Source organism: Antechinus flavipes, chromosome 2, assembly GCF_016432865.1.
Source record: "Antechinus flavipes isolate AdamAnt ecotype Samford, QLD, Australia chromosome 2, AdamAnt_v2, whole genome shotgun sequence".
NCBI classification, from domain to species: Eukaryota; Metazoa; Chordata; class Mammalia; order Dasyuromorphia; family Dasyuridae; genus Antechinus; species Antechinus flavipes.
The window spans coordinates 378,662,364-378,689,578 of NC_067399.1; the positions used below are offsets into that span (position 1 = coordinate 378,662,364).

A 27,215-nucleotide genomic window follows, 5' to 3' on the forward strand; every position below is an offset into this window, starting at 1 on the left:
AAAACAAAACTAGGGGAGCTTTGAGAAGGACAGATTCATTTATTCAGGGATAAATCTTGGTTTTTTAAGGGATTGGTCAAGATCCTTGTTGAATGTTGAATAGATCCTTTTCCAAGTATGTGTGTGGTTCTGGTGGACTGAAGAATCAGGAAGTCAATTTAGGATCATCTTGCTTTTATGCACCAGATGCATTTTAGAAAAGTTGTGGGCAAATCGGGGTTTTGTCATCTGAACCACCTTGAAATGCGTTGAGAGTCTTCACTCTTAAAATGAAACATGAGGACAATCCTTTTTGCCACGTGAAGAATCCTTGGGACAAACCTGAATTTCATGTATGGGCCTTCCTGAAAGGGTGGTAACTCTCCTTACCAGAAGACTTCTGGAATTTTAATCTGGATTATAGAGGTGGGGAGGACGGAGGTTGGGAATGGGAGTGGACAGACACATTAGAAATTGAGTTATTGACACCATTGGACAGCTCTAGGCTGTCCCCTGCTTTCCTCTGTTGTGGTAGTGTGATATAAACTAGCCTAAGGCAAATGACTTTGTCTTCCCCCACCCAATTTCTTCATCTGCAGAGTAAGGACGTGACTGTTTACCTCTAATAACCACACAGATAGGAAAATAAACCAGTCTGTAATAATGAAATGATTGCTCATTTCAAAGGCATCATATATAAATATAAGTTGTTACTGTATTCTTCAAACTGGGGAAAGTGTGTGTGTGTGTGTGTGTGTGTGTGTGTGTGTGTGTGTGTGTATGGGGGAAGGGATGTAGCTTTTCCAAGGTGAAAGGGATCATATTACTGCTTATAAGGAATGTCACATCAAAATACTAGCTATATTAATTTTAAAACCACATATTTGTAGGAGTTGAAAGGACTTGGGTTTTCCAATACCTGTGCTTTACAGAAACCAAAGCCAATGAACATACTAAGAGGAAATACTCTTTTCTCCTTTATAATAGGGCTTTTCCTCTTTTGGTTAAATTTAAAGGAGTCGGAGAGAGTGAAATGTTTGAGTAGACGAAAAACTGGATTTAGAGGAATGGCTTTAACCTTTTTAGCCCTCAAGTTTCTTCATGTACAAAAGGAGGTAATTGACCCAAATACGTGGTGTCAAGCTCAAATCGAAATAGGGGCCACTAACCTGTACATAAGGATCCTTCATATTGACTTAGAAAGTCACACGTGTGTGTGTGTGTGTGTGTGTGTGTGTGTGTGTGTGTAAATTAATATTTCAATGCATTGATATCAGATGGGAACTACATTTTCATTTGATTTGGTCCACATTGCAGTGGTTGGGTGCTGCATGTTTGTCACCTCTGACCTATAATGTCCTCCCTTATTGAAAACAGATTGATATAGTTGAAAGATCAGGGTTTCTACAGTCAGGGACTGCTGGATTTAAATCTCCCTTCTGACACTTCAGTTGGAAGTTGGGCAAAGTTACTTACCTTGCATGGAATTCCATTTCCTCATTTGTAAAATAAGGTAGGTGGACCAGATGGCCTCCAAGTTCCCTTCCGAATCTATAATTACTATGATTACCTCTCCTAAAACATGAGCTCATCTCTCCTCTAAGGACACACAAAACATTATCAGCAAGTTGGGCATTACCATCAGAGGAACTCAGAATGCTTTACCAATGATCATTACCAATGATGTTTTTCTTTTTCTTAGCCTAAAAATTCCAAACAGAGAAGCAGTTTTTGTTTTTGTTAACTGAAGAAAGGCATGTTGGAAAAAGGATTTGGTTTTATAGTGGAGAAATTAATTTATCCACCTAAATATTTTAGTGTATGAGCCATCCACAATCTGTCTCCAGCCTGTATTTCCTGTCTTATTTCTTATTACTTCTCTTCATGAAATCTGCAGGGGCTCTCTACCATGTTCTTTTTTCTCTTGGGGCTCTGTCACCATGTTCGTTCTCTCTCTTTCTCTCTCTCTTTTTTTCCTGTTCCACCATCTCCCAGATATCAGCAGACTTCTCTAGTGAAGTGGAGGAGATACATGTTCCCCAAATATTGATACATTTAATTCTTCCCCAAATCCAGAATTCCATCTCCTTTCTCCCACTTTTACAGTATTTTCCACGTCTGAAATGATGCACTCCTCACTTTTGTCTTTTCTCCTTTTATTTCTCTCTTTCTGCACTCCTCAGAGTGGTTTTTCTCCATTTCTCCCTTTCTCTCTCTCATTCCAAATGAACTTTTATGAACTTTTCTGTGTACATTTTGTTGTCTGGAACTTTTTTTTTTATCATTGCACCCCCACTTTCTGACACAGTTCAGTGTCTAGAATAGATGCTTAATAAATGTTTCTCATGTTGAATTGAAGCAAAACCTATTCTGTAAGCTAGAGAAGGAACAGAATGGAAAACTTAGTAGAATATTTAAAATTTTTTTTCCCCTTGTAATCCCTCCTCCTTAACCCCAACAGAAGCTGTTACTTATCAGGGCGCAGGTACCACATCTGGCTTGTATGAAATAGAGCTATTGCAGTAGGAGTACATAATATAATGCTGAATCCCACTGGTCTACCTTTGAAAGAAAAACGAAGGGCTGATCATTGACTAACTTCATAGGCCATAAATGCTTTGGTTTTTTTGCAGTTATGTTTTATACATAGATTCACTCACAGTTGTTATGAAATAAGGCTGTTTTCTTAGCTAGTCTGTTTTTCTTGAAATATAGGTCTGTTGAGACTGGAACCTCAAGTTGGAATTTAGGTCATTTTCTTTTTCTTCTTCTCTTTTTCTTTTCATTTTTCTCCAAGCCCCTCAACTGTCGGTGTTTGGGAGGGGCCTGCTTCAAGTAAGGTACCCATATATCCAGTGTCTGTAGTGCCACTTTGTAGTTGCCTCTGTGGGCACAAAGCCAAAACACGTCTCCTGCTACTTAATTGAATACGGATCTAAGTAAATTTCACTTGTGAGCATGTGACTCGCCAAGGAAGGCATAGCAAAATTTCATTTTCCCCTATATTTGTGATTTTGGGGGACTTGTAACCTTCAACCTAACTAAGCAGGATTCTGATTAGGATGCCAGGATTGTACCTCTGCCTAAATATGTGTTACCGTCCACATACATGCACAGCAACCAAACTATGGCAAAACCATGTACCGCCCATGTAAATATTGTTTGTATGAACTGGGTCTTCTATCTTTTGTTACTGGCAGCTTGGTAATTAACACCAGATTAGTGCAGCTTTCTTCTGACGTGAATACATTTGGGGTTTGAAAATACTTGTATTCTCTAAAAGCTGTGTGACGGAATACTTCAGAATGTACCTGAATTTTCGATCTGTAGTGTATTTTTTTCTTCCTTATTCCTGTCCACGTTTTCCCAAATGCAAGCAGGTTTCTGCAGTCTAGTGCAGGAGAAACACGTTAAACACAGCTAAATAAATCATGTTTACTCTTGGCGTTCTTGGTAGTGAAAAATCTGTTGGCTGTTTTTACTTCCTTATTTCTCAGCATTTGCTTCCTACCTGTTTTTGAGCACATGCCCAGAAATAGCAGTTTTGTCAAATGAAGGGATTATGCCAACCAGCCGTTCTCTCTGCCAAGGGAACTGCTGGATTGCAAAAACAATGACGTTTTTTTAGTGACACTGATATATATTTTTTTTTTCAAAGAAATTAGGATATAGAATAAAGGTATTAAATGTGCTTTAAAGAAGACGCTGTGGGACAGGGACATTGAATGAGACATAACATTTCACAAGGGCAGCTTTTCAATATTGTGACCTGTTTTGTGGCACTTGAAAGGATTTTTTTTTTTTCTATCTAGAGGGTTGTTCTTGGATTTTTTTTTTTTTAAAGGCAGGTCTAGTAGCAACACCGGGCTGGGGCTGCAGAAGAGTCCCCTTGGTGGTCTCAGCTGGCTGGTTTTATGGAGTTTTGGGGCTGAATGTGGTTCTCCTGATACTCAAAAAGTGAGACCTGGATCAGGATTTGAGTTCAGCCTCAAGGCTTGCCTTGGCCAGAAATGTTTGAGGTGATTTTGGATGACTTTGGACCGTTGTTTGTTTGTTTATTTACTTATTTAATTTTCTGAGATTTGCAGTGTTCATCTTGTTTTGAGGTTGAATTCAGCTCCAGTTGAGAGAGGTAGTTGGTTTGTTCTGTCTACTATATAGTGTTTGTTTTCTTTTTAAAAAACAGGATAGGACATGAATATCATCTCTTACTCTCTCTTTTTCTTTTTCTCTCCTCTCTCTCTCTTTCTCCCTGTTTTGCATCTACAAGGCCTGTTAAGCTACCTTTCTGTATCCTAAAACTTGATTCTCTTGTGTGAGCTAGGGCTTCACAGCCACAATTTCTAAAGTATAAATATTCCTCGGACATAAGAGTTGCTTGAGTGCAGTTGTTTTTAAAAGCTGTCTTAGGAACAATGTGCACCAGACTAACAGTGTAACTTCTATCGCTATGGCAAGGAGGTAGTGAGTGGGTCTGTCAGCAAAGCTTAGCACAGCTCTTAGTATGAATCCATTTCTTTGCAGACTGGTGCTCTTAGTTCCAAGCTTCATTTCATAGGAAGAAGAGGCCAAAAAAAAAAAAAAATTAAATCAAAATCAAAGTCAGCGTGTTATGATTCCTTCACATTTCTAAGGGGAATACTCTGGAATAGGAATGATATTTCCATTGAGGTTTGCACCGCCAGTTGCTTTAATTACATTAAATAGTGGTGTAAACCTCAGCTGAATGTAAACGGACTTCAGCAGGAGTCGTTAGCATAACCATACTGAATCGCAAGGAATAATGTTACTAGTGTTAATGTGCTAACCATCTTTATTAAATTAATCCTGTGAAGTGTTAATTTTTACAAATTTTGTTGTGTGCACATTGCAAGTCACCAGTGTTTTGTGGAAAAGATTGAAAATGCATAGAGGTATGTGAAAAAAGCGAGAGAGAAGGTTGCTTTGCCTCCTGTCTGTATTAAAGGAAGATGGGGATTTTTGCATCAGATTCTATCCATGCTGAAAAGAGACTCATGATATGGATATTAAATGCCATCGAAATCCAGAAAACTAGGGTTAAAAGGACTACTTTGTTGAAAGTAATTACAGGTCTGTTCACTTTTTTCTTTTTTCTTTTTTTTAGTCAGTGACATTTCAATCTTGACTTGAGAAGTAAGAGGCCATAGAAAGATTTTGTTCTGTGTGATATAAAACAGTGAGCCCCAGCTAGACACTCCATACTTCCATCAAAAAAACAAAACAAAACAAAAACCACACAGTGACATTTATTTTACTATAGTACAAAAGGTAAATTGTTTATAATGCTCTGATGAAGGCATCTCTCTCTCGTTCTCTTTTTTCTCTTTCCTTCTCTCTCTCTCATCTCTTTTCTTTCTTACTTTCTCTCTTTTCCATCTCTCTTTTCTTTCTCACTTTATCTCTCTCTTTTTTCCATCTCTCTTTCTCTCTCTGTGTGTCCCATTTCTTTCCCTCTCTCCCTCCCTATCTTTCTCTATTGCTCTTTTTCTCTCACTTCTCTCTTCTTGCTCTCTCTCTCTCTTTCCCTCTCCTTCCCCCTTCTGTCCTCTCTTCTCCACTTCTTTCCTCTCCTTTCTCACATCACTTCTTTTTATTAATCAATGGTCCAGTACCTTTCTTGCCTTCTTGAAACCAAGTTCATTTCTATTACTTCCATTATAAGAAACCCTGCCAGCTGCCTTGATTACAATTTTTTACTGCTCAGGTAGATTCAGAGGGCCTAGTCCTATAAAAGGTTTGATGACACTGGGTTCCTAAAATCGGCAACTCTTATCTGTACCTGAATTTTTGATCTTTTCTTGGTTGTTCCATGCTGAAGTTGTTGCAGTAACCTCTGTGCCTGGACCTTACTCCTCCTTTATACTCCTTTTAATGGACTGTATCGAATCATTTTCCAAGATCCTCACCGCTCAAGCAACAGCTTTGTATTTATTTATTTTCATCCATTACTCCCGCCCCCCCCCCTCGCCTCCCCCCCCACTCACACATACAGTAGATATTTGATGGTCTTAGGTTCACTAATCCTGAGTCCTCAGAATGGTGACACTTTTCCATTCATTCAGTGGTTGATTTTTTCATATCCCTTTTTGATGACCCAAAGTATATAATTTGGTAAGAAACCACATTAATTATTCTTTGGCACTCTTTATTATTTTGATAGCTTATAATAAAGGTATAGCTTCTTTCTTACCCATAGTAGCTGACAAAAAAAAAAAAAAGTAAATGATAGCCATTTAGGGCTTTAAGATTTACAAAGAGTTTTATATAAGTTATTTAATTTAACCCTCAAATCACTTTTGTGAGGTTAAAGGTACTAGATTTAATAGATAAGGAAACAGGGACTCAGAGACCTAATACATTTCTGAGCAGAATCCAAACTCAAGTCTTTCCTGACTTTTACAAGATAAGAGCTAAAATGTCCCCCATTTAAAAATCCATTTTTTCTTGTTGAATCAATCAATGAATGTGAATAGAAATCCAGACTTCAGTTTGGGGGTTAATCGTATCATATCTAAATTGGTCTGTATATACAGTCAAGGAAATCATTTTTAAAAAATCAACCTTCTCTTGGTTTACATGCCATAGTAGCCTTGAATTCAGGTGAAAAGTACAAATGGCCTAGAGGATCCTAGCCATTGTGTTACATGTCAGTTTTCCCCCACTAACCTCCTAATGAGTTTCACTGACTTGACCTATTGTCTCTGACTTAGGTATTCAATCTTTCCAGTTTACAGGTTAAACTTTTATCCTAAATATTCCTAATTTTAAAATACACATATATTGCATACATGTCATGTTATATGTTATATTTTATAATATTCAGTGCTTTGATATAAAATACACATTGTAGAATTAACAGATTACATTATATAATCAATAAAAAATTTAATGCAATTTCTTTAAAATTCAGTAGAGAAAGGGCCCCACTGTGGTTTGTCTCATAGAAAAACACCAGACTGGGAATCAGGAAATTGGGTTCTAAATTTTGATTATAACTAGGTTATGTGACAAAGGGCAAATCACTTCTTTTCTATATCTCATTTTCTGCATTTGTAAAATGAAACGGCACTAAAGTAAGTGATCTTTTATCAGGAAGATCTGAATTCAAATATGGCCTCAGATACTTCTGAACTGTGTGACTCTGGGAAAGCTATTTAAGCCTCAGTTTCCTCAGGTATAAAATAGAGATCTTTAATAGCCGCTCTCTTCCTTGTTTGTAAAGTCATTGTCTGACACCTAGTAAGTACTTTATAAATGCTTGCTTTGACTTGTGACCCATAGGCCCTTCCATCTCTGCATTTGATATGGTCTTATAATTGGTACTAGGGAAAGAGCTTACTTTTTTTTTTTTCTGATTTTCATTCTATCAGTTGGTATCTATATTGATCCAATTGCTAATACATCCTTTCTCTTTCTTGGTAGGACTAAGTAATGCTAATGTAAAATATTTTCATATCTCAATTTTTGAGATTTTTACTTTTCTCAGTGCTTAAAGTAGTTTTATAGGCAGCCTTTTCTGAAGTCTCAGACCTGTACTGTCTGTATGAGGGGGGTGGGCACCATTTTGGGGGCCCAAATGACCTTTTCGTGGATTAGTATATTTCCATCTATCTCCTGAACTATCACTAAACTCCTAGACCTTGCATTTTTCAGGCAGGTGGGAAAATGGTTCTGTTGCATTTAAATCATCTCTGTTTACTTAGCTCTTGTGCTATATACTTCTCCAGGAGGTAGGAAAGAGCTTCCTTTTAGGGGTCCAAGTAGAGAGAAGTTGCCCCTGAAAGGGAATTATCTTAATTTTCCTTTTCATATTTGAGATCTGAAAGATTTCACATAAATATGAGAGTGCTGGCTCCCCCTATCACTTATCAATTCACTGGATTTGAAAGCTCCCTCAGTTTAAAGTGTTTCTCTAGACACAGACATCACTGATGCTTGAACTCATTTTCTGATTTTAATTCTCCTTTTGCCATTGTCAACCTGAAGAAATGCGATTTTGATGATTTTTAGGATGCCAGCTAACTAGGGGATTTAATATGCCATATATGCTCCAGAGGATTTATTCGGTTTGTGTCTGTAAAAAAACTAGAAATAGCTGCAATGAAAACCAGTGCATATTAGAGCCCAGCAACAGGGTGCACTAGTGAGCCTTTAATTTCAAGAGGCAGAAATAAGCCTTGATTCACTTTCCTTGCAAAGCCCCCAATGGAAGAAATAAAAATGTTTTTTGTATAGTATTGTCATATGCATATTTCTGAGTTTAGGCGTTTGCTTCTTCTTCGTGCTCTCTCTTTGGTATGTATCAGATGTATAGTGTGTTAGAATGCATAAATATTTTTAAATGTGATTCATTCGGACAGATTTAGGAAATAAAAAAGATTTGAGGGAGACAGTCTCATGATAGTAACCAATTTGAACCCCTGGAAAAATTTAGTTCCACATCCCAGAGCCTTGAGGGGATGTCTTCCAGGTACCAAGGAAAACTCCAAGATCTAGCCAGCTGCTGAATTTTCGACTTGGTCAAGAAACACATATTTAAAAACGTGATTTTTAGAGCCTTTGGACTAGGAATCAGAAGATCAATATTTTAGTCCTGGCTTTCTCACTAATGACTTGTGTGATTTTCTTTTCAGTCTCTTTTTCCCCAAGCCTCAGTTTTCTTTTCTGTAAAATGGAGACAACAACAATTGTCTTGTCTACTATACAAGATTGTTATGAGGATCACAGAACCATGTACTCGAAAGCATTTTTAAAAATTCTTCAGCACCAAACACATGTAAACCATTATTATTGCTAATAATAATAATTGTTCATTTTGATATTAATAAGAATAATATTTGTTTTGTTGAATAGTGATAATGATGATAATAACCAGATCTTGCTATGCATAAAATTAGCCATCTTCATTCTAATATGAGGTACTTCCTTGCTAAAGTGCCAGGAGAGATGCATTTTTAGTGCTCCCTCACCTCTTCCTGCTAACCAGACAATAAATAGTGACATCAGTGCAAGTCACTCAGGTGAATCTAGGTGGCTTAGCAGGTAATTTCCTATTGTTAACCCATCCTGGGAGATAGTGAGGTTTCTTTTGATGGACATCTTTTACAATTGTACAAAACAAAAAGATATTATATCTTTTAAAAATAGCTATGAGTAAATTTTTAACAGGGTTTTAAAATGTTTTCATAATCTAAAACATGACCCCAAAGGAATTCTTTGCAGTCAGATATGTAAATCTCTCGCAGCCCATCTAATTTTTTTTTTCATTGCTACCTTTATAAGAAACATGCACTCCACAACTCCCTCAGCCTACCAAAAGTTCTAATTTTGACATGCACACACAGATGTTTAACAGCACTCGGGAAGTGTAAAGTTCACCATCTTCTCTCATTTTGTAGCTCTGAGACTATAACAACAGAGGTTATCTAATACAACTTCTGAGGCTCAGAAATGTAGGGAGATATGGGGGGACATGTTGGAAAGAGAGAGAGGAGGGCTAAATTACAGGATAGATTTACAGTTGTATCTTCTAGGGGGAAAAAAGGATCAGGTAAAAATTAAGGACTTTTTAGTGATTTTTCAGGATGAGTCTGGAAGAACATCTAGCCTGTTTCTGTCTATCTTACTAGTTTCACTCTATAGCTTCATGGAAGATTTACATCTTTAAAAATTCTCGGATCATTCAGTCATCAAATATTTATTTAAATACCTACTAGGTGCATAACTGAGTGCTTGGCCCTAAGGTTACACATAGACATATTGCATATAAATAATGCTCATCTCCATGTTTTTCTTTCTTTCTTTTTTAAATTAAATACTCAAGTCATGGGAAAACAAGGTGACTTTTTGTTGGTACCCAGAGCCATGACGTGAATTAAAAATAAGAAAGTTAAGAAGTGAACTGATGGCTTCATGGATAAGGTAAAGAGTTATCTATATTTAAGGAGTCAAATATATCTGCATAGCTCTGAGAGTTCAGTAACAAAGAAGGCAGATGAGGTATCCTCCCTCCCTTTCCCAAGAAGAGGGGAAAAAAAAAAAGGCAAATGATTTCAAGGGCTGGGTCTTGTCTGGGAAGGAGGTACCCGGTGCCTGTCTTATTTTAAGGTAACACTCAACTTTTTTTTTTTTTTTTTCCACATAGGAAATTGCCAAAATGGATGTCATCAGCTGCTAATTAGATGTATTTTAACTACAGGGTCATTTTACCAGCTAATACTGTTATTATGTGCTTCAATGTGAATCCTTAGTGGAGCTATTAAGATAGGAAAGTGTGAACTTATCAGACATTTAGTGAAGGATCCTGGGATGGTTGTAAGTACTTTTCTAGGACTGAAAGAAGGACTTAGAGCTTCTCCCCGACCCAGAGAATGATTCCCTTGAATCCACTCGTTGGTATTTACCTTCTCTCTTTCCCTCCCACTCTAGACTTCTAACCCCTCTTAAGATACAACCCGGATTCTTGTTTGCAGTTTGCTTGTCTTTATAGACTGAAGGCAAAGCCAGTTATAATGGGGGTGGGTGAGAAGAGGAGGAGCTATAGGACTAAGGGACTCTAGGCTAGCTAGAGTTAAGTGCTGGTTTGATCATGAAGTTTCTCTGCCCTAAGAAAAGTTTTATTTCCAAAGTATTTGTCATTTATTTCTAGGCTGTTCTCTCCAGGCCAGATGAAGGCTGCTAGTATCGACATTCGCTAGCTGGGGACAGACTAAGATCTTTAGTACTAAACCAGTAGACAGTTAGATGGATAGTTGAGTGAAAAAAAGTAAGATTTCAGATTCAAAGCTCTCTTTCTCTGTCTCTCTGTCTCTCTGATCTAACTCCTCCATCAGGAGCCAGGGCTTACCATCTCCCATCTCCATCAAGCCGGGGAAATGGCCTTTATTTATTTCCCATTGAGGAAAAAAGAAAGTAATGTTTCCTACATACGAGCCGCACATTTTATCTCCTGGTATCCTTCAAACACCTCCCCCCCATTCTCACCTCAGTTTTAGTGCATGGTATTTTTATCATCTTTAAAACAAAGTGGGTGGCAAAATATTTAACGGATTAGAAAGAAATGTTTTTATTTTCTCGAATTTGAATTGGGTTATCTGCCTATCTTGTTTATGAAATTTTGTGCAGTTTTTCCCTGCACAGACTGTGTGACTCTCAAATCTTCCCCAGCTCCATTTCCATATTTCTGCGTGCTTGTTCTTTGTTAATCACTTGGCAAGCGCTTATTTGAATATTAAAAATTTCTTTAATCATCAAAGGCAGGAGCACAGCTTCATGAATATTCATATTTCTTCTCCTCAGACTGGATTCTAGTTCATTACCCTGCAGTAAAGCCAAACAGTCATCAATCCCGCTCATTACAGCCGCTGGCGTTTTGATTGGCTGCCTGCTGCTGGTAGCTTTCCCCTTTTTTTTTTTCCCCTATGAGCTGTCGTGTACCTGCCAACAACAAAAAAAATATCAACAATGCAAGAATAAATTTCTCTGGTTGAAAAACAACTTTGCAAACTTGTCAAATAGTCCTCATTGCTTCCCCCCCCCCTCCAAAAAAAAAAAAAAAAACCCAACCCTAAATAAATAAATAAATAAATAAGAGAGAAACTTGAGCTTTAGAGATGAATATTTGTCAAGAGAGTTGACGTAAGTTTCATTTGCATAATGACTTTGTACTTCTGCATTAATAAAATTTGCATATGAAGCCATGTTAATTACTCCTGATCATGCTTTTTGCATTCATGCATAGTAATTTTCTCCGACTTGTGAGAATTAATGTCTTGGCATGGGGGGAGGGGGCTGAGAGGACTGTCAAGTTTCAGTACCAGGGTCCCTTGCTTACTCCTTTTTTTTCCCTCACAGTGTCTCTTTCCCTGATCTCGGACTCATTTATGCAATATCAGTAGGAATCCTCAGTTTTAAATATGTATCCATTTAAAGGCAACCTGTGCTAAGGAAGATATATAATACATAAGAAATGTATGGAAAAACTGCCTTTTTGAACACGTATGATCCTTATGTCTCACCCTTTTCACCCCCTGCCTCTCTCAATCTCTTCCTCCCACCTCCATCACTTTCCTTCTCTACTTTCTCCCCTCCACTTCTCCTTTCTCCCTCCCATACTCTCTAGATATGTAAACATGATCTAGGAAGACTGAAGATAATTCAGTGGGAAAAACTTGGGTATTCAGCTATGGGAAATTATTATGTTGAGTTTTCCCAAATCCTATCAAGCAATTGTCCATTATGTGTGTTTCTATGTGAATGTGGGAGTGAATGAATTGGTATGTATCTATCTGGTGAGAAGGGAGACGGGCTACTTTTTATATTTGAAACAGGTGAATTCCATTTAAAAATAAATTCTTGCACTCTCCTATCTTAGAGTTCAACTGTTGTTTGCATGTGTTAGTTTGTGCTGATGCTTAAACATGATGCAGAGAAAGGAATAAAAACGAGTGGAGAAAAACACAACCAAGCAGAGGAATAGCAAATGCAAGCCTAAAATGGGATCTTGTTTCCCTGCACTGTCACTGTCTCTAGCAGAGATTTGTAATGTCCCACAGGATAACCAGAGCAGGCTCTCAAATACAGTGGGAGGAACTGATAGAGAATACACAGGATTCCAGAAATTTTGTCAAATCATTGGATTTTTGGATCATTAGACATAATGCTATTTAAAATATATTTTATGCATACTTTTCAAATGTTTTAATATTAGGTGTGTTAGACAAGAAAATCACTGGCTTCTCAGGTCAGATCTAGAAGGCGACGAGTCCTTTGGCACAGCTGGCAGGAAGAGTCAGAATGGAGGCAAAAATCCCACTTCTCTCATGGTGGTTTGAGACCAGATTTTTTTCCTTATTCACTGTGTATGTAGGAGAACATGATGATCCAGGGATTTCTCCTCTAGTAAGTGACTAGCCTTTTGAATATTGCCACATCTAACATCAGTGAGAAGGATCCTTATCTAGCTGCAGAGAGACTGGATTGGGTAGTCCAGAGTTCTGGATTTTGCTGCTGGCACTATCTTGCTTGGTAATCTTGGGTGAGGGATTTAACCTTTTTAAGACTCAATTTCCTTATCAGTAAACTAGAGTGTGACTCTCCAAGCTTCCTCCCTGTCTTTTCCTTCTGTGATTCTGTGATTCTAAGGCCGCTTAGATTCCAGCTCCAACACTCCTAAGGCTATACCTCCATTGCCTAATTGTTCAGTGATCCTCTGGAATTTGCTATCTTGTGCAGATGAGTGTGTACCCAGATCAGAAGGGGAGCTCTCTGTTTGGGTTTGTATCCCTGGCACTTAGCACAATGCTAGGCACATAGTAGATATTATATAAATGTTTATTGATTAATTGATTGATCTTTTTCTTTTCGAATGAGAGAAAGAGAACTTTGGCAATAATAACCAACAAATATTGCAATCAGGTTGGAAAACGTTCTCATTTTTAGATTTCTAGCTGTTTTGCTAAAATCTAACACAAATCCTAGAAGTGCAAACTGAGCTGACCATAGAAACCATATATAAAGCACATATTTTAAAATAGTATTATTTTTATGATCATTTTTACAGCTGATTGTTATATATGTTTTATCCTGTGCCAGATAACCAGAATAATCTCTTGTCATTTAAAAAATGAAAAAAAGGAATGATTTAATTTATTTCTAACCTCAATGCCCACTTGCCTTAAATAATTCCTTCCTGTTGGAAACTAATTTTTAGTTCACTTTGATTTTGTGAAACTTGTCCACCAAGGGCAGAAATGGTTCAGTAATTATTGATTTTTTTTCAGTTTATTAATAATGATCGGAGAGATGGTGACAAAGAAAGGCATCACCTGGCCTATAAATGGATGGGGATAGTGGTAATGGTACCCAGAGAAGGAGAGGAATTGAGGTTCAGACTGGTAGCTCCACCGGAGCTAAGCATTGTAGGGAATAGCCAATCCCCTTCTTTTGGTTTTGTGGATATTTGCTGCCTTCCCTGGGGCTTAGGCCTGGCTTTCACTTTCAGATCTGGTTCTCTTCTTTCTTTTGCTCTTTCAGGCTCTGCAGGGCTTGGCTACTGTTCAGCAGGCCCCTCCCAGACTCTGACAGCTTGCCTGGCAATACCCAGCCCACAGCCCAAACCCTATCGATCCCCTTTGTAGCACTGGATGAGCCCCTGTTGCCTCAACAGTAATCTCAGACATTAGGGGCCGCAGTTTATCAGACCTCCTTAAATCCAGGAGATTTATTAGTCAGGGACTCGACTGGGAAATCTTCATTGAGCACCTACATACAGTGTGCACTGATGAAGAGAATGTGCTCTCAAGTACTCAAAAAGACCATAGTCTTTGGAGGGATTTGGATTCAAAAATGTGATTGTGAACCTTTTTTGGTACCCTGGACCCCAAATGAGAGGTTCAGCCTAGAGGAAGATTTTAAGGTCTCTCCTGGGGCTTTTGTAGAGATCAGGGAAGGCTTCATGGAGAAAACTACACATTGGGCAAAAGTTTGCAATTTGGGCTGAGGTGAAATAATTCTGCTTTTCTCTTTGCCCAGAGTCTGGTTGCTGTGGGCCAAGTACACCGGGGACAGGATAGTTCTTTGGGTAAAATCTGGTGGCTCGGGGGTGGTGGTGAAAGGGAAGAACCATACAGTGTTTTTCTTCTTCGTGTGTACCTGAGAGGCCCCAGAACATTACTCATTCTTACCTAGGTTACAATCCCAAATAAGTTCTCTTTTGACAAGGCAATATATGAGTAGCAGAAATAACAATGGACTGAGTTTCAGAAGACCTGAGGTCAAGGACTGGTGCTACTTCTAATGACTCAGTCAAGTCATTTGAACCATGTTGGATTTCATTTTTCTTGTTTAGAAAATGTGGAGATTAGACTTCTATTTCTCGAGGTCCTTTCCAACCCCTAACATGCATTTGAGGGTCCTTCTAGCTATAACATTTTATTATTCTTATGATTCTAGAAGGATACCCTCAGAATACCATTTACTTGAAAGTCAGTGTGGTATACTGGGAAGAACCATAGGTTAGTATCTGGGCTGAGAGTTACTCCTTATGGTCTCATATGGGCCAGTTACTTGCTTTCCTTGAGCCTCAGTTTCCTCATCTGTAAATTGAGAGTACTGCACTAGGTGACTTCTTAGGTACCTTTCAGCTCCGAGTCTATAATATGGTGATCCTCTGAACTCTGTAACTTGTCAGTAAGACCCTAAGACATTCACACAGTTTCCAGTCACCAGACTTCGTGTCATCTGGTCTGGGTCGAATTTGGTGGCACTCACTAGATCCCACAGTGTACTCCTAGAGAGGAACTGAGAGCCAGGCCAACATTTTGGGAAACATCTGATTTCTGTTTGTCTGGCACAGGGTAGTACCCAAAATGTAATACTGTGTCAGGGGACAGTGATCTCTACCTGTTTGTGTAGTGAGATCACACAATTGCACATTGTCCCAAGAGCCACAAAGGAATGGCTTCTCTTTAAAAAATGGGCCTTGGCCAAATATTCCTTGTTATTCCCCCGATCCTCTCCTGGCCCACACTTCCATGATGCTCTGGAGCTCAAGTAGTTCCTTACGCAGGGAATTTAGACTCTTCACTTGTGGTTTTGGCAAAAGCTTCACACAAATGTTTTGCCCTGGTGGTCTCCTAGCCATTTAAGATAAATGACAAAATCAAATGCAGTCTTTGCAGAGCAGAGCAAATGTTGGATGTCGGGCTATGGATAGAGCATCACCCATTTGTTCCCCACACGAAGCTGTCAGTTCGACACGTAGTTCCAGTTCTTTGTAACTGGGACTTTGGGGAGGGAGAGGCTACGTTGACAAACATGGCTCGATTAGAGTAGGGGATTTTGCTGATATTTCTAGAGATGGTGTATGGCGAAGTTCTTCATCTGTTTGGTTCTGGGTCTGCTTATTCACTGGCTTTGGAGATAATGATGAGGAACTATGGAGCAAAAGCGCAGGTGGATGGTGAAGGAGTCACAGCTTTGGGGCTCTTAGAAGAGGGGGTCTTGCTAGTCTTTTTAAAGGCTCACTTAGGAAGGTAAAGCTCATAAAATGGGGCGTGCAAAATGCACGGCTGGAGCCAAGCACAATGGGCCACAGAGGCTTGATTCTGGGCAGTTGGGTTTCAGCACCTCTGGGGAGCCTGGCAAATGGCAAGGGCTTCCATTTTCTCTGTACGGGTATGTGAGGTCTGCTGTTGGTTGGCAGGCCTGCCTGAGGAAAGCCAGCCAGCCAGCCCAGTTTGGTGTCAGTTAAAGGCATTAACACAGCCATAAAATGGTAATTCCCTTTAGATTTGGCCTTTCCAAACCTCCTTGATAGCTTCAGTTTTCAGCAGCTCTCACCATTTATAACTAGTCTCCTTGGTCCCCCTTTTTCATACCCCTGTCCCCCCAACCCTGTCACTTCTCAGGCCCTTCTTCTGATTTTTACCTCTGTCACTAAACACAAGTCATTCCTCCTCCAGCCTCCGTTTCCTTACACTTTCCTAGCTCTAAAATCTCACCTGCTTCTGTCCCAGATTCCCTCAAAGGCCACTGGGGCTCCCCTTTTCTCTTCCTCCCACCCACTGGCCCCTGCAAAAAAAAAGCCTTCATTCCACCAGGGTAGGTGTCTGCCAGTCCCCAGTCCCTGGAAACGTGGGTCCCCGACTGACCAGTTTTTTTCCTATTGTTTTTTTCTCCAGGGCCTTCCAGGCCTGCCAAGCTGCCGGCAGCTCCCATAACTGCCTCCTCCCACCCTCACACATCTGTGATTACGCCACCTCTCCGCACCCTGGCCTCTCTCCCACCCTGCTTTAGCCTGCCCTGCTGTGCTGGCCATTCAGTCTCAGTTGGTGGGACTCAGGCTGAGAGTCAGACTGAGACTTCAGGCACCTTTGGATGCCATTGTCAGTTGTCAGGTAATAGAACAAACATTTTTTTCTGGCGGGGGGTGTGGGAAGAGGGTGGAGTTGGGGGTGGGGAGGCGGACAGTGGCCGTCTCACTCGAACCTCCTCCAATGACCCCTAAGGGGGGGAGAGTTGCGGCTTCTCTGCGGTGTGCTGGGGGAAAGGGGGAGCCAGGAGCTGGCGAAACACCCCAAAAGTGGGCAAAGAAGCCGCGCAAACTAGATAACCGATACTCTCTTCCCTGATGCTGTCAGACATCATTCACGTCCACCGTGGGTACCCATCCTGAGAAGCCTCCCCTGAAGCGTATTTTAGAGTCTCTGAGCTGTCTAGTGTTCAATTTAATGTCAACATTTATGGAGCACCTACTATGTGCTTGGATAGCTTTTACAACCAGAGGTTTTCTTTTTGTCCATCCCACTGCCAGCCTCAGCCCTTTTCCCCCTCAGTTTTCAGTGTCATTCACATTAAGAGTTACCTTTGATTCTCTTTTTGAACATCCTTCCAGACCTTCAAATACTACTCGCTAACTATGTGACCCTGGGTAAGCCATTTTCCCAACCTCATCTGTAAAATGAGGTAGATTAAACTAGATGATCTTCTAATTTTGACATTCGGTGAGTTGAAAAATATATATATGTATATATATATATATATGTAGAATGTCGAGCACATTTGTTTTGGACAGAGGTCTCAAAGAAAGGTGTCTAGAGATAGTTGTTAGGTTATACAATATGTGTAGCATCTCCCCTTCCCATGCCCCAGTTGGCCCTTAATGATAATCAGCCCATATTTTGAGAGCAGATCACGAATAATATAGAAATGAAATCTCATCTCAAGCAGACTTTGCTATGGTGCCGTATCTTTGTGGCAAGGTGTGAAATGGATACAGCTCTATCAGGGAGCTAAAGGGGTGGACACTGTCACTTTACCCACTTAGCATTTCTTTGCCTTTTGACAGGAGCTCAAGCACAGAATTCACTGGGCAGGAGAACCATGAGAGAAAGGGGAAGAAACCTCTCTCCTTCTAGTTCAGATTCAGTAGGTTTTAGAAATGACTGATGATTATCAACGAACCTCTCTCCACCTTCAGAGAATGTTACATTGTGAAGGAGTTTGCAGTGCATTTGGGAAGAAAAGATCTAGATTTGAATCTTGGCTTTCTCCTTTTTTGGTTTTGCTGCAGTGGAGAGAGAATGGTAGATTTGAAGTTAGAAGGTTTTAATTCAAACTCCCAGATCCGCCATTTATTAAGTAACTGGTTAAATCATGTAATTTTTCCAGTCCTCAGTTTCATCTCAATGAACAAGGGGTTAGAGCAGGTGACTATTAAGGATTGCAGCTGTGAATCTCAACAATTGGATAGAGAAATTCAGGATTTGGAGTCAGAAAGACTTGAGTTTAGATCCTGCCTTAAAATATTTAATTAGCTATGTGATTCTGGTCTCACTCAGCTTCATCTGTGAAATTTCATCTGTGAAATGGGGATAATAGCTCCTGCCTCCCAGAATTGTTGTGCTAATGAATGAATACACACACACACACACACATACACACACATACATCTTAATTCCAACTGTCTTGCCAAAAGAAAGAGTGAGCAAGCAAGAGAGAGCTTTGCAAACCTTAAAATGTTATATAAATTCTAGTTGTTATTATTATTAGTAGTATTTCCTTGGGTCTCAATTTCCTGGAATCTAAAATGAGAGAGTTGGACTAGGTGATTTCTAATTCCTCTTTTAGCTGTAAACAATTCTATGAGCACACAAATAAAATATCTCCAGATAAAGACTTTTTTCTCCACACACATCTTTCTTTCCTTCCTTCTTTCTTTCTTTCTCCCTCCCTTTCTTCTTTCCTTCCTTTTTTTCCTTCATTCTTTCTTTCCTTCCTTATTCCCTTACTTCCTTCTTTCCTTCCTGCCTTCCTTTTCCTCTCTTTCTCTCTCCCTTCCTCCCTTCCTTCCTTTTCCTCTTCCTTCTTTCTTTCCTTCTTTTTCTGCTCTCCCTTTCTCTTCCTTTCTTTTCCTCTCTCCCCTTCTTTCTCTCTTCCTTCCTTCCTTCCTTTTCTTCCTTCCTTCCTTCCTTCCTTCCTTCCTTCCTTCCTTCCTTCCTTCTTCCTTCCTTCCTTCCTTCCTTCCTTCCTTCCTTCCTCACTCTCTTCTCTCCTTTCTTCCTTTTCTTCTTTTTCCAATACCTTATCACTAGCTGCATGCTTGCCACAATACATAGAAATTATTTAGAACTTACCCAGTATTTCATTGAAAAATACATGTCAGGAAGTTCTGGAGGTTCTGATCCCTTTTGTAGAACCCTTAGAATAATAGATTACCTTATTTATTTTTTAAATTTTTTTCTAACTAGAGAAACAACCCCACTAGAGTCCTGATTTTTTTCCTCTTTCTATTCTGATTTACTTGGATGGAAAAAGGGAGAAAATAAAAACTAAAAATAAGCAAGGAAGGAAAGACTAAATCTTTCAGGAGAGAATGCTAGTAATGACTCACAAATATATAATGATTTAAGGTTGATAGAGCCTGGTAATAGTCCTATGAAGGTGCCCCTATCATTATCCTCATTTTACAGATAAGGGAACTAATGATCAGACTTGCTGATTGGTAATATAGCCGATAAGAGTTGTCATCAGAACAGAAGTCTCCTCTGACCATTAGATTGTAAGCTTCTTGAGGATAGGTATTGTCTTTTGCCACTTTTTTATAGCCCCGGTGTTTAGCATGGGGCCTGGCACACAGTAGGTGCTTAATAAATGTTGATTGATTGCCTCAAGTGCAGAGCTTTAGCTCAGTGTGATTTGTGGTGTAGGTGCATTCATTTTTAGCTTTCTGGTTTTGTACACTGTTTGGGGAATGCTCTGTTCACTAAGTGGGTAATGCCAGTTTTGTGGGGGAGATAGATCTGTTATCATGGCTTCCTATAATTATTGCTGCCGTCTATGGTACTTAGAGAATAGACTGTATCAAAGCACACTCTAACTGTTTATGACAGGAGTTGGTCAAGTTCTGCTTGAAAGGAACACGATCTCCCCTTGGAAAGAAGGCTTGCATATACTTAACCTCGTGTTGTCTTCCATCTCTGTATGAAAGCAGACAGCCTGCTGTTGGGGAGCAACAGAGCCTAGCATCCGGCCAGTATTTCTGCTCTTTGTAGAACTTGCACCCCACCCTGGCCAGCCAGTGTCAACATTACCCAACTGATGTGGTTTTTGTTTGGGAGTTTTACTCAATTCGCATCAGAAAAGGCCTTAGTTCATTTTCACTGACTGACTTATTGTGCCTTCTTGTTTCTTTCTCAGCAGGTTTGAGGTTTCTCAGAAAGCTAGCCTTTTTTATAAAACAAGGCCACCAAACTGTTACTCTGCCTAACTGTGGGTGTTGGGGAAGGGGTAGGGTAAGAGTCCTGGATTTAAGGCAGAGGTCTTATGTTCAAAGAATGACTGTTCCTTGCCTAGCTTGGTAATCCTTAAAGGGCCAGGTAAGCATCTGTTTTTATTACTAGCTGTGTGACTGTGGCCAAATCACTTAATTTTTCTGCGTCTCACTTTCCACATTTGGTGGTTAGACAGAAGATCCCTAACTTGACTAGCTCCTCTGGACTTGCTGGTGCTTTTTAGCTTCGCTGACATTATTAGTATTTGAGGCTTCATAAATGTTGTTAGTTACCTTGTGCACCATCCTACCATGACCCTGAAAACTGAGCAGATAAAGTTATCTGCAATCTTTTGAGGCTTTTGCTAGTTCTGCTCCCCAGGACGGGAAATTGTCACAATCATGGTAAGGAGGCACCCAGGATGCGGCTGCTATGAGCTTTATTGGACCACTGCCTTTCTTCCTCATTTCTGTTTTTAATTGATTGCCGGGCTGCTTCAATAGTTTAGTATAATTAGCTTTCCTCCCTCCTTTTGTTTTCGTTTAAGTCAGCCTGGGACAGAGTGCTGCTGGGCGATATTTTTCTGATCAATTTAAATACCTGAAAATATTCTATTCCAGTGGTTTTTGTTCCTTTGTGATTTCTGTCACTTGAATTGGGCTGTTTGCTTAAGTGTTTTTAGTGCCTGTGTAATTAGTAGTTGGAATAGAGTCATTAAATTTCTAGTAACCCCTGTTCAGGATATGCAGTCTGGTGTAAAAAGGAAAGGGGGCCACTGTATTTGCATCCTTCTCCCCTTTTCTTATCAGGATGCATTGAACCTCTCTCTTCAAATTAATATAGAAAACCCGAGTGTAAAAAATGCTTCACATAGGTTAATTGCATACCCATGAAATGTACGCAGTTATTTATAGAAGGGTATGATTTTATGGGAGAAAGCAACATAGGTATGTGTGAGCATTTAGCCTGGCATTGGAGCATTTTCTCAGTCCCGCAGTAGTCACTGTGCAATCTTCTTATGGCAAAAGGGAGTTTTACCCTCTGAAATATTTGATTTTAAGCCAGAATTTGTACCTGGTACATAGTAGCATGGAAAAACAATTTGAAACTTGAATTGATTCTCCTTCCTTGAAAATCAGATTTTTGTCACAAAGGGGTGGGGCAGAGTGCAGCAGTAGAGAGAGGGTAGGAGGCCTCACTTTGCCACTTGATTATCCTGTTCTGGATTTATGTTTGTTCATCTGTAAAATTGGGGATAATTGGATCATAGGTTTGGAAGTAGCCTTAGACATGATCTAATACAACAATTTTATTTTTACAGATGAGGAAACTGAGGCTTAGATTAAGTGACTTTAGCTCAAGGCCACATAGATTTTAAATAGCAGAACAAAAATTGGTTGAATGAAGCGATCTTGGAACATAGATTGTATATGTTCTTGGATTTAAGGGTCACTTTCAGCTCTGACAGTCTGTGTACTATGAATTTGAGGCACCATTTGGCTCTGACGGCCTTGTAATTGAGGCCTGGGATTCTAAGATTCCTTTCATTGCTGATATTTTATATTCTGTGATTTTTAGCTTCCTTCCTCCCCTGACAGTACATATTCTGGGATTCTTAGACCCTTTGCAGTCCTGACAGGCTCGATTCTGTGAATTTTAAGTTATTTTCCAGCTCCACTATTCTATTCAAAGAATAGTCTTTTTTCCAGCTTCAACATTCTAGGTTCCACATTTTTCACATTTTCTGTTTTAGAATCTCTCTCAGCTCTAAAAATTCTAATTAATGTTTATTCTCAGTGTATGTGGTATATAATATACAAACATGAGTAAGTGTTACTATGTCTTAGATAAACAGTACTATATGGAAAAGTTTCTTATTGAATCTATGATGCATATTTTAAATGAAACCTCTGAGCTCTTTGCATGTCTGGTTGTTAGGAGATGGAAAAGAAATTGTGAAACTTCATTGCATTTTTAAAATCTGCAAATGGTCATCAGCCAGAGTGATTAATAGATAGGGCTGTGAACTTCAAGGACTAATACACGAACACACAGGATTCTAGCTCAAGCAAGCAGACGTGTTTGCATTTAATAGAGGGAGCCAGTTTTAGTCATTAGTATATACTAAAATCACAGAGCAATCTTGTAAAGTTAAATTCAATTTACTTTTCTACTGAAATTGTGCTTACTGTATTATTTAACTAGTCTGGGGTTTCTTGGCATGAGTTGAAGCAACAATAAAGATAAAAGAATACCTGTAAGTAAATAGTAGGGTTTAACAGTAGAATATAGTTTTTTCCTCCTTCAATTATATCCCAGTGTTCATTTTGTGTTGGTTTTATAACCAGAGCCATCCAATGGGAAGCAGTGGATTAGACCACCCTTGATGTGAAAGCTTGATGCAATTAATACAGTCTGTCTCGAAAGCGGCATTATTTCAGAAAGTTCTGTGTTAATGATATGGTATGTGTTTCGCACATTTCATGCTAGAAGTGAGCTGGAGTTTCATTCCGGACTGGGTTTGATTAACACTGGAGGATCAATGGAAAGCAAAACGGGGATGTGAGTGGAGATTGCAGACTCATCCAGGCCCTATCACCTCACTCATCATGTCCCTGGACAATGCCTTGTCTTTGCTTCTCTCTGAGGCAGATGTCAGATCCACCCAGATTGGGCTTTAGATCCGCCTTTGAGTCATAGGGAAAGGGGAGGGAGGGAATAGAGAGGGAAAAGAAAATATGTGCATGTTTAAAGACAAAAGAAATACATCAGCATTGAGATCATGGCTAATTATTTTTTTCTCTTTAGCATCTTGCAAAATAAATTTGTTGAAGGATCTCTCTATCGAAACAGATTATTTGAAAGTGTAACATTTCATGAATTCATTTGAGAAACATTTCCTGAGTGTCTACTGTGTATAAGACCCTTGGATCCCTATCATGGGATATGCAGAAATGAATGGTGTGGTCCCTGCCATCAAAGAGTGTACATTCTGGCAGGGGAAAGAGTCCCAAACCCAAGTAATTATAAAGGAAAATTTTGGAAGGGAACTAAGAAAAGTGCAGAATTCTGGGCAAGTTCAAGAGAAGGATAAACCTCTTCTGGCTTATTAAAGGGTAAAGGAGACAAGAGGAAAATGTCTGTTAGAGAATGCTTCATAAAAGAGGTGGCATTTAAGCTGGGCTTTAATAGTTTTCTAACATTTACTTGCTCAATTAATAGGAAGAGATATGTGTGTGTGTGCATATGTACACAAATACACTCCCCCATATATATATATTACACATATACATACACACACATATATTAAATATAGTGCTAGAAGTCTACCATATATGTAGGTATATACATACATATATTAAACTACTTTACATAATACATATATAACTATGTATATGCCTATTTATAGTATTAATTATATATGGTGCTAATAAAATACATACACATATAGATACACATATGCATACATAAATATAGCATATTAGAGTTCTAGAAGTTTACCATATGTGTGTGTACACATACATATATATGCAACTAAAAGTTTACCCTGTATATATATGTTTATAATGCTAATTATATATAGTGTTAGAAAATACATACATACACTCACACATATATATGGAGGATGCTAGAAGTCTACCATATATATGTGTATATACATTTATAAATAGAACTAAAAGTATCCTATGTATATGCATGTACATAATGCCAATTATTTATAGTGCTAATAAAATACATTCATGCAAATCCATGTATGTGTATCTACCTTTGTACTGAATAAATAAATGTTAGAAAACTATTAAGGCCCAACTTAAATGCCACCTCTTTTATGAAATGTCCTTGGATAGACTGACTGACTGACTTGTAGCTGTGGATCCTATGTCAGGTACCATGCTGAGTACTGAGACTACCAGACCAAAAAAAAAGAAAAAGAACAAAATTGCAAGATCCTGTTGATTTTAATGGAAGAATTGATATGCAAAAATACCAACATACATACACGATATATACAGGACAGTAAAAATGTACAAAAAAGAGTGTTTTATGAGCTGTCATTACTAATGATTGGAGATCAGGAAGCCTTCTTGGAAGAAGAATCATTCAAATTGGGCTCTCAAAGTTCAGCAGTGATTCAGGAGCAGTGACATTGCAGACACTAGGAATAATAACAACAAAAAGAACAGTGCGTGGTCTCTTATGTTTATAGCATAGAGATGAATGATATGAGACAAAACTGGAAAGGCTGGATAGAATCAGATTGTGGAGGGCCTTGAGAGTCTGGCTAAGAAATTAAAACTTTTTGAGTAAAGAATAATAATAACTAAAATATATCATAATTTTTATTATGTGTCAGGTCCTATGGCTAAATGTTTTCTAATTATTATCTCATTTGATTCTCAAAACAACCTGGGAGATAAGTACAATTATCATCCCCATTTTACAGGTGAGGAAACTAATGACAAGAAGTGAAGTGCCTTATTAAGTGTCTGAGGTCAAATTTGAATTCAAATCTTCCTGATAATCACCTCAGGACCATATCTGCTCTTTGACCTAGCTTACTAATAACTTGGCAACATCTTTGCAAGAAGAATGTTGTAATAATATGAAGGGAGAATGTGGGAAGGAGGGAGAAAGTAGGAACAGTTCTAAATACTTTATAGGAGGGCTGCTGAATTAGTCTGGGGTCATGTGTGATAATGAGGACTTATTCTAAGATGGTGGCAGTAGGGTGAGGGAGGAGACATGCAAAAGAAAGAGGATCGAATATACTCTTTTCTAACTCCCCCATTTCTTGGAACCACAGGCTGCCATGAATGCTACACTAGATTGATTTTCCTCAGATGCATGGGCCAACCTTACATCGCCTTAGAATTCATATAAGGGGACTGTCATGTTTAAAATCAATTTCACAATGTGGCTAATAGAAAAAATGAGAAAGCCCAATTATGGGAATAGGAGATAGATCTCAGATTTTTAGAAAGGACATTGATAAACTATAGAGATTCAGAGGTGGGGCAAACAAGATTAATAATAATAATAATAATAGCAATAATAGTAATAGCGAGAATTTATAAAGGACTTAAGTGTGCCAAATGCTTTATCTCAGAATAGTGAACACTGCCGTGTAAAAAATGTTTCGACAAACTAGTGTGATCTAATGTGGAGAAGGAAGACCCAGGAGGGCTTAATAGCTACCTTAAAGAGGCAATTAAATATTGGCCAGACAGTCAATAAGCATTGATTATGTACCTCCTATGTGCCAAACACTCTTTTAAATGTTGAGGATATAAAGAAAGGCAAAAGCTAGTTCCTGATCTTAAGTAACTCTAAGTTACTCTAAGTTTGATAAAACTTCCCAACAATTATAGATAACTGAAAGTAAAATGATCTCACAGTCTCAAAAAGACAAAATATATTCTTTAGCTGTGTTAAAGAGAAAATTCTTTTTCAGGTATGGGTGAGACTAGACAGCCTTTCAACTCTGTGATTGGGAAAATAGGAGATCTATTATATTGGATCAGAGATTTGGAGTTCGGAAGAACTCCAACCAAGTTTTTAGCATCCTGAGGTTCAGTAAGGATCTCATAGGCTAGTAAATAGCAGATCTAGAATTTGGACTCAGATTCTAAATCTAGAATTCTTTCCCTCCCCAAACTGTCCCTCACTCATCGTTAGAGAGAAAAGAATGTGCGTTATAAGGAGGCCATATGGTATAGCTCAAAGGTTTGGGAGATTGTAGGCACAGATTCCAGACCCTACTGCTTACTCCAGTTAATAAACTGGAATTATCGTGCAAAAACTATTTCACTTTCCACAATATGAGTTTCCTTGACTATAAAGTGAGAGTTGGAGATGACTGGGCTAGAAGATCTCTAAGGTCCTTTCCAGATGGGTCTGGTATTATATATGGTACTAAAGCCCGTTCCAGTTCTCATATTCTGTGCTCTCCAAGTCAAAGGCCCTTTCCAGCTCTGACACCCTGTGCTCTTCATCCATTTTTCAAAGTCAGATTCTTCTATCCTGTGACTCTGACATTTCTATAAATGGGGATGGCGGCCCAGCAATTGCTGCCACATATAGAGAGTTAACTAGATTTAATTTCACTATTCTCAGGCTAGACCCTTCAAACGTTCCAAGTGCAGGGCAGAATCAAAGAATTCTGTTTCAAATACATACAAGATGTTGCTGTTTTTCTCCTCTGACAGGAGAAGCATTTGGAAATGCAGTTTTTTTTTTATAGCTGTCTTAAAAAGGAGTTTGGATGTTTAGCACAGCTGGTGCTCATTACATTATGCACTATCAATAAAGTAGCATGTGTAATTAATTTTTAATGCAGTGCTATACGCAGTGCTTTAAAGCAGTTACTGGATGGGGAAAAGCGACGATGGACACCGGCATAGAGATAGTGAATTGAGACTTGCATGTTGCCTCTCTGAAGGAGCTTGGAAAGTGATAGACAAGTACAGGAGATGTCCCTCCAGAGGAACCTTCCTCTTCAGCCCTGACTTCTCTCCCGAACTTGAGGCCTACCTTGCCAACTACCTCCTGGAGATCTCCACGTGGCTACTCTTCTTGTACTTCTGAAAATCAACTTGCTTCAAACTACTTATCAGCCTCCTTGCTCTAAACCAACTTTGTTGATGACTTGTTAGTATTTCTCATTTCTGTCACACCACTGACTCAGTATCCTGTGTTCAAAGCCTCTGGGTTACCTTTGATTCTCTTCTCTCTCTCACCTCTAATAGGCAGTCAGTCCCTAAACTCTGTCAATTCTACCTCTGAACTGTCTTTTCCATCTGTCCCCTCCTCTTCATTCTCACAGCTACCAACCTGGCTTCAGTTTTCATTCCTTCTTGCCCATTCTTTTGAAATAGCCTTTTGACCAGTGGCCATACTTGAAGTTTCTGCCTTCCCATTTCAGACTTATATACATCCTGCCAG

The 27,215-nt window shown here is 39.0% G+C and overlaps 1 protein-coding gene across 4 annotated transcripts in view; it reads left to right on the forward strand.

Moving 5' to 3' along the window:
• BCL11B (BCL11 transcription factor B) overlaps nucleotides 1-27,215 on the forward strand; it is a 140,291-nt gene that overhangs the window by 33,243 nt on the left and 79,833 nt on the right. For 2 of the 4 annotated variants that reach the window (XM_051978411.1, XM_051978412.1), the window contains exon 3: nucleotides 16,683-16,898. The exons of the other annotated variants lie outside the window; for them this stretch is intronic. In XM_051978411.1, the coding sequence (XP_051834371.1) occupies nucleotides 16,683-16,898 (216 nt within the window). The remainder of the gene's footprint in view (nucleotides 1-16,682; nucleotides 16,899-27,215) is intronic. 4 annotated transcript variants of the gene reach the window in all.